General features: G+C 39.0%; 1 protein-coding gene across 1 annotated transcript in view; it reads right to left on the minus strand.

Moving 5' to 3' along the window:
- Nucleotides 1-13114, minus strand: part of PHF21A (PHD finger protein 21A) — a 177942-nt gene that overhangs the window by 22313 nt on the left and 142515 nt on the right. The window contains exons 8-10 of the mRNA XM_069469870.1: nucleotides 12326-12577; nucleotides 10830-10919; nucleotides 6899-7192 (exon numbers count right to left, since the gene is read on the minus strand). Of these exons, the coding sequence (XP_069325971.1) occupies nucleotides 6899-7192; nucleotides 10830-10919; nucleotides 12326-12577 (636 nt within the window). The remainder of the gene's footprint in view (nucleotides 1-6898; nucleotides 7193-10829; nucleotides 10920-12325; nucleotides 12578-13114) is intronic.

Consider the following 13114-nt stretch of genomic DNA (forward strand, 5'->3'; position numbering starts at 1 on the left):
AATTCACAAGTATGTGGAAATTAAATAACACACTCTTAACCAACCAATGGATAAAAGAAGAAATCACTAGAGAAATGAGAAAATGCTTTGAGAGAAATGAAAATAACAACACAACATAGCAAAGCTTAAGTAATGCCATGAAAGTAGTGCTCAGAGGGAAATTTATAGTTAAGAGTCTATATTAAAAAAGAAGATCTTAAATCAATAACCTAATTTTATACCTTAAGAAACAGAAAAAGAACTAAATCCAAAGTTAGCAGAAGGAAAAAAAAATAAAGAAAAGGGTAGAAAGATAAATGATATAGAGAACAACAACAGAATCAACAAAACTAAAAGTTGATACTTTAAAAAGATCAACAAAATTGACAAAGCTTTGGTTTAGACCAACTAAGAAAAAAAGAGAGAGGATACAAATAAAAAAAGTCAACAATGAAAGTCGGACATTAATACCAATCTTACAGAAATAAAAAGGATTATAAGAAAATACTCTGAACAACTACATGCCAACAAACTAGATAACACAGGCAAAATGGACAAATTCCTAGAAACACACACATTATCAAAATTGACTCAAGAAACAGAAAATCTCAATAGATCTATAACTGCAGAGATTGAAACAGTAATAAAAACTCTCTCCAAAAAGAGAAAGTATAGGACCAGATGACTTTATTAGTGAATTTCTACCAAACATTTAAAGAATTAGCACCAATCCTTCTCAAACTCTTCCAAAAATTAGAAGCCTAACTCATTCTACGAGGCCAGCATTACTCTGAGACCAAAGCCTTAGACACCACAAGAATAGAAAATCACAGAATATCCTTTATGAATATAGATGCAAAAATGCTCAACAAAATACCAGCAAACCAAATCCAATAGCATAGTAAAAGAATGATACACCACAACAAAGCTGGATTTATCCCACGAATGGAAGCATGGTTCAGTGTAAGAAAAACAATGTAATAAACCACAATACTAGAACCAAGGGGAAAAAACCCCACATGATCATCTCAGTACAGAAAAAGCATTTGTCAAAATCCAACTCCCACCACATGCAGACAAAAGGTAACTACGCAAGGAGATGGATATATTAACTAGCTTGACTGTAGCATATATGCATGTATGTATTTAATTTTAAGAGACAGGGTCTTGCTCTGTTGTATAGGCAGGAGTGCAGTGGTGTGATCACAGCTTACTACTGCCTTGAACTCCTGAGCTCAAGGATCCTCTTGCCTCAGTCTCCCAAGTAGCTAGAACTACAGGCATGCACCACCATGCCTGGCTAAATTTTTCTTATTTTTTGTAGAGATAGGGTCTTGCTATGCTGCCCAGGTTGGTTTCAAATTCCTTGCCTCAAGTGATCCTCTTGCTTCAGCCTCCAAAAGTGCTGGGATTACAGGTGTGAGCCACTCCACCTGGCCATTTCACTGTATATATGTATACCAAACCATTATGTTGTACACTTTAAATATGTACAATTTGTATTTTTAAAAAGTCCAACACTCATTCATGATAAAAGCACTCAGAAAACTTGGAATAGAAAGGAACCTCTACATCTTTATAAAGAATATTCATGAAAAACTGTATCTAACATACTCAATGGTGTAACACTGAAAGTCTTCCCCAAGATCAGCCACAGGACAAGGGTGTTCACTTTCACCATTGTAGTGGAAGTTCTAGCCAGAGCAATTATGTAAGAAAAAGAAATAAAAGACACCCAAATTGGAAAGGAACATGTAAAATTATCGCTATATGCAGATGACATGAAACCCTATATATAGAAAACCTTATAGAATGTGCAAAATAATTACTAGAGCTAATAAACAAATTTAGCAAGGGTACAAGATCAAGACAAAAATCAGCTGTGTGTGAGCTATGCATCAAAGGATAGTATCAAGAAAGTGAAAAGACAACCTACAGAATAGTTTCAAATCATTTCATATATGCAAATCACACATCTGATAAGGGTCAAGTATCCAGGTTATATAAAGAATACTTACAACTCAAAAATTGGCAAAGGATTTAAATAGACCTTTCTCCAAAGATATATTAATATAAATGGACAACAAGCGCATGAAAAGATGCTCAACATCATTAGTCATTAGAAAAATGCAAATCAAAGTCATAATGCCGTACTACTTCACACCCACTAGGATGGCTATAAACAAAACAAAAGAAAGGAAAATAATTAAGTGTTGGCAAGGATGTGAAGAAAATGCAATGCTCACATGTTGCTGTTGGGAATGAAAAGTAATTTAGCCACTGGGGAAAAGAGTTTGGCAGTTCTTCAAATAGCTAAGCAGAATTACCATATGACCCAGCAATTCCACTCCCAAAAGAATCGAAAGCAGGTAGGTACTCACACAAATGCTTGGGCACAAATGTTCACAGCAGTACTATTCACAATAGCCGAAAAGTGGAAACAAAATATGTTTTCCTACATCTATCAGATGAACAAATAAACAAATCGTGGTATATACATACAATGGAATATGATCCAGCCATTGAAAAGGAAGAAAGCACTGATACATGCCACAATATGGATGAATCTCAAAAACATTACGCTAAGTGACAGAAGCCAGATATAAAAGGTCACATATTATATGAATTTATTTATATGAAATGCCCAGAACAGGTATATCTATAGAGACAGAAAGCCAGGAGCAGTACTGCTTAATGGATACTGGGTTTTATTTTGCAGTAATGAAAATGTTTTGGAACAAGACAGGGGTGGTGGTAAGCACATGTACTAAATGCCACTGGATTGTTCACTTTAAAATGGTTAATTTTATGTGATGTGAATTTTATCTCAATTTTAAAAAAAACATTAGGTTAGAAAACAAAAAAGACTAAATTTGGTCTCTATCAGATATTAAAAACCATTATCCAGACTTGAAGTTGCCCTGCAGGTGTTACTTTTTGCCTGCATGATATTTAAACAGTTACCAGTATTTTAACAACTAGGCAACTTTTTAAAACATCTGGATTTCAGGCTTTTCTTGAAAAAGTCTCCATATGATAAAAACTGGTTATTGCCAAGCAGCAGCTGCTTCCTTGAGATGGTGCATATTACTTTGCAGTTTACCACAGTCTCTCCCATTTTCTATTGTCAATTATTATCATGCTTGTCTTTCTATTTTAAAGAGGAATTAAGAATAAAAGTGGGATCTCTCTTGCACTCATTTTCCCATTGAAAGTGGAAAAATAAAAAGTCCACTTGTTTACTCCTAGCCTGCCTACTCATTTAAATTTGCTGCTACGAACCCATGGCTATTTGAATTTGCAACTCCTGTTCTTTTTGCTATTATAAAAGACAGAACCCAAAAACTCTACACAAATCTAGAGCTAAGTTAATCAATTATACCCTGAATTTCAAATTCACCTTTTAAGACTTGGCTGCATGAAAATCAAAGTTAGGCAAATGCAAATAAACAAATGTCCAAATAATTGCGCTAATCGAAGTTAAATAAATTTGGATCAAAGGCAAAGCAAAATCCATTGTTTGGTCACTTGGATCTATTTTCCCTACTATAGTAACAGTATTAAAATGGGGGAGGAAGTTATCAGCTCAGGTTTACTGAGCAGGAAAACTGGAAGTTGAGGATAAATACATTGGATAATATTCTTATCTTGTAAGTACTCCCTTTTTTAGGGAATATTGCACAGGTTCCTATGAAAAATATATATGGAGTGGTGGGCTGGGTGGCAATCTGGCCATTTTCCCCCACAGAACCTTCGATTTTTTTCAGCAGGTGAGCATTGAAGACACACATAGAGGCCTTTGTTGCAGGGTGTGGGATGGGATGGTGAAGAAATGAACGTAATTCCTGAGAAATAACTGCATTAGGCATAAACATTAAACATAGCTCATTCAATCATCAACAGGTGTCAGCCCCATTTCATAGAGTGCTGGAGAGGACAAGGACACAAAAGGAGGTAATGTAAGGGATATAACACAAGTTTGTCTGGCTTCATCTACTTTGTGTCTATAATACATCTTTAGCCTCAAAGCTCCTTAAACCCTATACTCATTTTCTCAGAGCCACTACGTAATGTGGCTTCTAACAAGGGATAAGAGCTCTTATCTGGGGTGGATAAGGAAGTTGGTTATGCCTAACAAGGGAAGAAGTGAGACCACCGTTGTTGGAACTGGCACTGCCTCTTCCCTCTCCTATGCCAAAGTGGGAGGCAACCAGAACTACAAAATTTGCTCTATTTCCTTCCCTGGAGGCAGAGCGTCATTGCCTGCTGCAAATGCACTAGAAACAGAGCTCCATGAGGGTACAGGTAGGTTTTGGTTCATCCACCTTTGCATACAGACACCACATGCAGCATAGCAGTTGGTATTAATACTTTACCAACACATTTTTATTAAATGTATCACCTAAAGGAAATGTTACCACCTAAAGGAAACAGCAGAAAGCAGAAAGAAACCCATCTAGCCTGGTTATACAGAGAATATTCAACACAGGTTTGAAAACTCTGTGAAGAGGTGTGAACAGGTACTCCACAGCTACCTATGTTACATTGCTTTACTCTTAATCCATCTAGGTGATCTCTTAATGGCTATAAACGTGATATTGAAAATGAAACATAAAATAGAAAAGAAGGATAGTAGAAAGATCTGAAGAGAATTCCGACAATGAAATCTTAAGAGAGTCCCTGCTGACTGTGCTTGGTAACCTGTAAGACTGTCATGCCAGGTGGCCTGCTAAACTAAAATAGCACTGACTGAATTTCCCTATTTGACTAAAAAGAAGAGAGACCATGGAATTTACTGCTACAAAAGAATTTTTTTTAATTCTTAAGAATTCATAGTATCTTCTTCTGATATAATTAAAATAAAAAGCTCTATCAACATAAAGACCAAGAAAAGATGCTCAATACAAAATAATATACAGTTTAATTGTGTTTTTTGCCTTAAAAATGTGTTAGCATATGCACAGAAAATATCTGTAGGAACATAACCTAAACTGATAATAGCAATTAACTCTTGAGGGTAAAATTATGGGGAAGTTTACTCTCTCTTTAGATTATGGGAGAGAATACTTTATATAATCTATATATTTATAATATTTGAATTTGTTTTTAAAATGAACATGTATTACCTTTGTAATCAGAAAAAAAGAAATGTCAAAATAAAATGAAACCGAAATAATTTTTGTCTCCTAAAAATACTTTTATCAAAAGAGGTCAAAAATAAATAATACTTAGTAATCTAAAACTGAGTTGTGAAAGCACATTCTGTGGAGCACTCAGGCTCCTCCGAGTTTCTTTGAGAGCCAGCACAAGTCACGTCCGTGCCCAAACTCCTAAGCTTGAGCATTTGACTTTCAGTATTTTAATACTGAAGTTCTGCTGCCATAAGTTTGAAAACTTCTGATCTAAAATATATGTAAATAATTTATTTCTGAATGTTCCTCGAAGCACTTCCTGGGGTTTGAGCAGGCTCCCCAGGAATAGAGACGTATTCTGTCTTGTGTTATCTGAGCACAAGATTTTGGTACCTAGTTTCTTTTTTTTTTTTTGAGACAGAGTCTCACTCTGTTGCCCGGGCTAGAGTGCCGTGGCGTCGGCCTAGCTCACAGCAACCTCAAACTCCTGGGCTCAAGAGATCCTACTGCCTCAGCCTCCCGAATAGCTGGGACTACAGGTATGCACCACCATGCCCAGCTAATTTTTTCTCTCTCTATATTTTTTAGCTGTATAAATCATTTCTTTATATTTTTAGTAGAGACGGGGTCTTGCTCTTGCTCAGGCTGGTCTTGAACTCCTGACCTCGAGCGATCCTCCCGCCTCGGCCTCCCAGAGTGCTAGGATCACAGGCGTGAGACACTGCACCCGGCCGGCACCTAGTTTCTTTGAGTGCACGGTCTGCTGCATTCATGAGCTACCAGTTTAAGGCTTTGTGCTCTATGCATAAGGTTCCTCTCTTCAAGAAGGCCAAGGCAGCAAGAGGCCTTTTCATTCCCCACCATCTGCAGAACTCTCTGAATCCTGGTCTGCCATCCAGAAGAAGATTCAGGATCACCAGGGGCTATTTTCAGATGAATGAGAAGTCAAGTCTGAGCAATTAGAAACAGATCAATGACTTTTTAAAGCAACTTTCTTGAAAGAGGATGCTTTTCTTTGCAAAATTCTTTATATATTTATTTTTAATCAGCTTTCTCAGGTTGAATCTTGGCAAAATTGTTCTTTCTTATCACTGGTCTTTTTAAAAATAGGATACAGTGACTGCCTATACATCCTTTTTGTTGTTTTTACAAGCCTTTCTGCTACAGAACCTTTTAAGTGTTTCTTGAGGTTACCTGTATTATTCTAGCCTTAAGAGAAAATCTGACTTCAGAAACGATAAACGAAAGCTTTCGGTGTTTGAGCTAAAATATCTGCATTTTCTAAAGTTAAAAGAATGCTTTTTGGAAATTTTAATTGTTTTTTTTGCTTCTCATTATCTGTAATAGTCAAAGAAAATCTTTGAAATGAAATCCCCTTCCCTGTTTTGTTTATTCTTCCTGGCTTTCACAGGATTATCTTCACCTGGATTCTTATTGGGCCAAAGCTAATATGGCGTTTTTCTGTTTACTGTCTCATCTGTGCTTCCTGGCTGAGGGCAGCAGAGCCTATCTGTGAATTTCTGCATCAGAACCAGCAGGGGGAGCTCACTCACACAGGAATCTGAACCCATCTGTAAGGGGATGGTGGGAAAAGTGACCCAATCCAACTTTCTTCAGTAAGAATGGCCCTTTTGCATGTGGATGAATTATCACACGATAAATAACAGCTTATTGACAATGGCGCTGAGATGAAGAGCCCTTGAGAAGATGTATTTAGGGACAGCCCAGCAGCCACACGCCACAATGGCAAGGCTACCGCCCAGAGCAGGTACATACTCTGCCTGTACCTGTTTTTCAAGGCTTGGCTTGCTAAGCTGTACAGTTTGAGGTCCAGCGAGTCTGGTCCCTGGAGTAGCTATCACAATGCTGGTGAGCTGGGCCATGGGGAACGTTTTGGCTATGGTTGCAGTCTGCCCATTGACGACACGGACGGGGTGGATGGAATTCTGGGATGTGGGAAGGGTTGTGGGGGTGAACTTGGTCAGCATGACGGGCCTCTGGATAAGCTGAGGAGCTGCAAGCATGGGAGGAGGTGCTGGGGCAATAGGAATGTTATTCTGGGCCACAGGCTTGGGTCGAACCTATAGGGGAAAGAGAGAATAATTATTGTATTACTTAAAAAAACTGCTCAAGTCCTGTAAGTCTAAAACATTGCCAAATCTTCCAAACTATATGTGTGAAATGGTATTTAATATAAACATTTATTAATGTTCACTTTAGTATTATTAATTCTATAGATCTCAGGACATAAAATCTTATCAAAAACTCATCAGCTCTGAAGAGGGTCCAAATCCCACCTTAGAACGCAATACTTTTGATTCTAAACCCTCAGCTACCTCTCATATACCATGCCACCTCTTCAGGCTGAAGTCAAAGGCCTGATCCAGAGACTGGTACCACCCAGAACTGGTGCCCAGTATGGTAACATATTTCACACTCTAGATTTCTTTATATCCACAGCTTCAGTTTGCCCCCATTTGGGGCCCTCTAATCCCTATTCTTGGCCACTCCTTCTCTCAGTCTCCTTTGTAGGCTTACTCGTCCTTTGCCCAATCCTAAACGTGAGTATTTCTCAGGATTTTGTCCTGGAACTCCTTTTTTTCCTAATGTCCTCACTCTTCCTGGGAGCTTTCATCCATCCCATGGCTTCAATTACCATCTGTGTACTGAAGATTTTCACACTTTTATCCCAGGACCAGAGACATTTCCTGAACTTCAGAATCATATTTGACTGCTAGTTAGACATCTCTACTTAGATATCTCACAATAAGTTTAAAATCAACATGTCTAAAACTCATCAATTTCTTCCTCCAACCCTTTCTTCCTCCTACAAATGGTCTTGATAAAATTCAGAATCATTCTTGATGCTTCCTACTCCACCTCTATTTCCTAAATATTTCTTAAATCTGTCTACTTCTTTCTATCCTCAAGGCCACTACTGAAAGTGACAAAAAACTGTGGTTAAAACCATAAAGTCAGCTTTGCCTGGGTCCAAATCCTGGTTCTACCACTTATTAGCTGTGTAACCTCAGGCAATACATCTGATCTCCCTACGCCAGTATCTTTCAAACTTTTTAAACTGTGACCCTGTGGGCAAAATCCTTTCCTCTTATGCATGAGTATGACCTTCAGTTAACTTGCTAGCTCTCTTCTCCTAGAACCCCGATAAGGGTAAGAATGTCAACTATGTTACTAAGCAACATTGCTTATGATAAAAATGACCCCTTACTGCTAAACTGAATCTGGATGAGGAGAATTATAAATACTTCACAGGACACCATGGTTTTTGGGCTTCCCTAAGTGAGGTGACTCTTCTAACTTGGGCATGTCCATTGAGGGGACCTTGAAAGCCATTCCTATGGAATTGTTACAAGCATATATTGGTTTCCATGGCATTAGGCTTCTATGTCAGGGCAGCTCTCCCACCATCCTTGGTAAAGATTTCCTTTTCTTGCACCTGAGTTATCACTGGACAGATGTGAGGACCGCTGTATGAGCTGCAGTGGGGATTCCCATTGAAGAAAAATGTCTGATGCTATCTTGCTGACGAACTGTGGTTGCTGTCCTTTATCTTCCAAGCAGACTGGTGCCAACTGTGGCCTATGAAAGTTTTGTGTGTCTGAATGTTTAGCTCAACCTGGAACAACCCTCTAGTGGGTGCTACTGACCCACAATGGGAAATACATTTTACACTGTAATCAGTACACACATATAGATATCTATTTATATCTCTAGAAAACAAAAACTTCACGAAATAGAGTACATAACACACACTATGTTCTTTATTATTTCCTATTCTGTTCTATTCCTTTTATTTAAAAACTCTTGTTACAAGCCACTAAATTGATTTTACTGCCTACAAATGGGTCATAACCAACAGTTTGAAAAACATGGACTAAACCTTAGACTCTTTATCCTAAAAAGAGCAATACATACTTTCACAGGGTTGTTAAGAAGATTAAAATAGATAACCCATGTAAAGTTCCTAGCACAGTACCTAGTGTGCAGCAAGATTCTGGGAACATTATTGTTATTGACAACGTCCTAACTGTCCCTCCTGCCCACAGTCTTGACCATGTCCAATCTATTATCTGCACAGTAGCAAGAGGGAATTTTCCAAAACACATCTGACCACATCAAGTACTTGTTTGAAAATGCTCTAATGCAGGGGTCCCCAACCCTTCTGGCACCAGGGACCATTTTCATGGAAGACAGTTTTTCCACAGGCCAGGTGGTTGGGGGGGGGGGGGGGCGTGGAATTTCTGGATGATTCAAACACATTACATTTATTGTGTACTTTATTTCTATTGTTATTACATTGTAATATATAATGAAATAATTATACAACTCACCATAGGTTGGGGATCCCAGCTCTAATGGATCTCCACTGCTCCCTGGATACCCACTGCCCTCAAGATAAGGCCCAGATTCCTGTATAGCCTACAAGGTTCCAGAGGCTCTGGCTCCAATGGGCTTCTCCGACCTCACCCCTAACTCTAGTCTGCATCTGCCATGTAGCACTCTATGCTCACCCACAGCAAATCTCCTTTGGTTCCTTAAACTTACAAGCACTCTCCACCCTAGACCTGTATATGTGCTCTGCCCTCTGCCTGGGGCATTTTTATTCTTCCTCCAAAACTCTGTCAGGCCAACTCTACTGGGATTTTACGTCAGATTGAACGCCTAATCTTCAAGGAAACCTCGAAGAAACCTTCTCTAATGCACTTAAAAATGGGCAGGTGTCCCTCGCATATGTTCGCACACTACTCTGTACTTCCCATAACAGACAATGTAATTGGCTGTGTATGGGTCTGAAGTGCTGTGAGCACAGAGAACTGTCTTGAAAAGTGGCACATCCATAGGGCTTAGTACAGTGTTTGCTACCCAAGGCATTTATTAAGGATTTATCTGAAAATTACTAAAATCATCTTATTTCACGTCAGTATTGCCCATCCCCTTCCCCAGAGGCTATCTGGAAATCATTTATGCCACCGAGCACAAAATTCCTTCCTCTTCTCTCTTTGCCTGAAACCTAGGGCCTCAGATAAGAACTCTCAGTCTTTCTACCAAGCAAGTCGACACCCCTCAACGTCCAGACTTGAGTAATCCCGACATTCTGTCATGAGAATGGTGAGGGTCAGCCTACGTGCCGAAAGAACACTCTCAGGAGAATACAGGCAAGCAGAGCTGCTGGGGCCTAGGTAGAACATCCCCTATACAGACCTGTAGCCTAGGCCTTTGTAAGCAAGTCTTTGCATAATATAATGCTCAATACCATCACTTTCCAGAGTAGAAGTGAATGGTTTCTGTGGCAGGTTTGGCTGTTGTTTCCTTCCCTACTTTTCTTGGCATATAGGAAAGAAATAAAAAGTGGCAACAGCATTCATTCTTTCCCCACTGCCAGGAAGGTTTTGGCTAAATTCTTTCAATAAGGTAACACTGTGAGGTTTATAACGGTGGTATCCTGACTGTTTTAAATTTTGGATAGTCTCCTTTTCCTTCACATCCCCCTGCTACTGCCTTTGGTCATTGCTATTAATAATAAACGATGATAAAATAAGCTTCTTCATGGTACAGAAATCAGAAATCAGAATTTTTAGCTAAGTGGGATCTGAATACAGCTGAACTGACAAGCCCCAGAAGAGGATGCTTGGAAAGAGCCCATGAGGATTTCTGTCCCACCTAACCCATCACTGGGCTTGTCAACGATTTACTCACCTGTGGAAGAAAGTTTGGACGCGGAGTGAGTCTAGGAGGGGGGATAAACTGTGGAACTTTGATGGGCTGAGGAGGTGTTGCTTGAACCTGCTAAAAAATGGGAAAAATAAATAAACCAAAGAGAACAATTACTGTTCAGTATCAAAGCTAGGCATTCTTAAAGTATTTTCAGCATCTCTATTCTTTGGGTCAGACAATACTTTCTACAAGATTTCATTACAGAGTTAGCCACCTGAATTAACAGTGCATTAGGAAACTTTTTTACTCTCTCACCTGCATACTTTATCCTGTAAGGTAAACCAACCACACTTCTATTTCCTCATATACCTAATGTAGAACATAGCAGGCTCAGTAATGTTAGACAATTTCCTCTGACACTCAGGAACTCTTGCATTTACATATTTTAGAAGTCAACACTGGATCCAAAGTAAAATCAAACTTGCTGCCTGGCCAAGTGGGCCTTCTCCTGATATAAAAGCTTTATCTATAACAGTGAATAGCTTTATTTCAATAGAAAATTTTCTAACTTTCAGCACCTGGCTGAGTGACTTGGTTGCTTCTCTAAGGATTTCTGGGTAAGTGGCAAAGCTTCACTTTATTGCTCTCTAGTTTCACTCATTACTGGTCAACGTTCAAAAGCTACCAAGAGCTTTTAGCTGCCATTCTTTTCCCTATTTTTATTTTTAGGGACAGGGTCTCACTCTGTTGCCTGGGTTAGAATGCAATGACATAATCATAGCTCACTGCAACCTCAAACTCCTGGGCTCAAGGGATCCTCCTGCCTCAGCCTCCCAAAGTGCTGAGATTACAGGCATGAGCCATCGTGCCCAACCCACTGCCATTTTAAGAAGGAAATTTTACATCAAAATTTAGATATATTTCCCTCAAGCTTCTCAGAATATCCGTTTTCTAAATGGTTTGGTCCTAGAAATCTCATGAACAATTCTTGTTCAAGTACAAGGGATCTCTTTTTTCTCTGATAGAACTGAACACTGACTATGTTAATTTGTGAGTTTCTGGAAGATTTTTAAAGTGCCACAACTAACTCCAGTACTTCCTGGATGCAATCAATTTAAAAGGATAGTGAACTAAAAGAATTATCAGGGGGTTTTCTCCAAAGTAATAATATAGCACAAGAGAGTGTGACCACTCAAGTTTCACAGGAAAAAACTGTGGACAGGGTGGAGGGAGAGATAAATGAAACAGCGTGTATGCCTCTGTGAAGGACACCTTTCCTCTAAAATCAAGACATACTTTGACTTCAGATAATACAGTGGAATTTGGTCCTTGGTGTCAGGATACTTTTGCAGTTATTTGAGCAGATAGTAGAAATGCCATATTCCCTTATTCCTTGTCAGCCCTGAAGGGAAATTTGGTATGCTAGAAGAATAGTGGAAACTGAGAAATCCAGCAGGAACCTAAAATGGATACATTCTACAAATGCACATCCTGAACCCTCTCATGTGGGCACACATGAGAAGCAGCTGCTGGCTTACCAGAGTGACTGTGTTTTTTGCCACAATTTGGACAGCCTCTGCCCCAGGCCCAGTGACCTTACTAGACGTCTGGAGGTTGACTGGTGTGTTCTGCACATCAGTGCTGAGCACAGCCTTCTGACTGTTGATGGCGGTCACCATAGCAATGGTAGGTCTCTGGCCCACAACAGAGGCAGGCATGGTCGCAGTTGCTGCTTTCAAGACGAGAGGTAGTGTCTTTGTGGTAATCATAGAAGCTGTAGTTACAGTCTTCTAGGAAACATGGAGAACAGATATTAGGACACTAAATCTAAACAATAAACTAAATCTCACTAAACGATATGCTGCTAAACCCCAGAAGAAAACAAAGCAGTAATTCTCATAATCTAGTTTCTCTGTATAACAACATTTCTTTTGTGTATATATGAGCACGTTTCTTATCGTAGGGAAAGGCAACCTCTAGTTTGCTCAATTCATCAAGTTAGCATCAATCATGAATGGGCAACTTCATAGTAGTAACTGGAGACTAATATGGGCACAGAGTTTTCAACAATGAACAAATGAGTATATAGATACAGAAAATGAGTGTGCTTATTCTAGTTTTTCTAATTCTTTGTTTGCTGTCAATTAATTTAAACTTTTTACAAGTTGCAAATCAATGAGGTACATATCACCTCTATCCTTAATTGCTATAACCTCATCAATATGAAGAAAGCCATCGTATAATTCTGGATATCTGCCTTCTGTGACACAAAGGTTAGGGTAAAAGGACAGTGTCTTTTCATTTTTTGAGTGTCACCTAGGAGCAGA

This window comes from Eulemur rufifrons, chromosome 6, assembly GCF_041146395.1.
Source record: "Eulemur rufifrons isolate Redbay chromosome 6, OSU_ERuf_1, whole genome shotgun sequence".
NCBI lineage: Eukaryota > Metazoa > Chordata > Mammalia > Primates > Lemuridae > Eulemur > Eulemur rufifrons.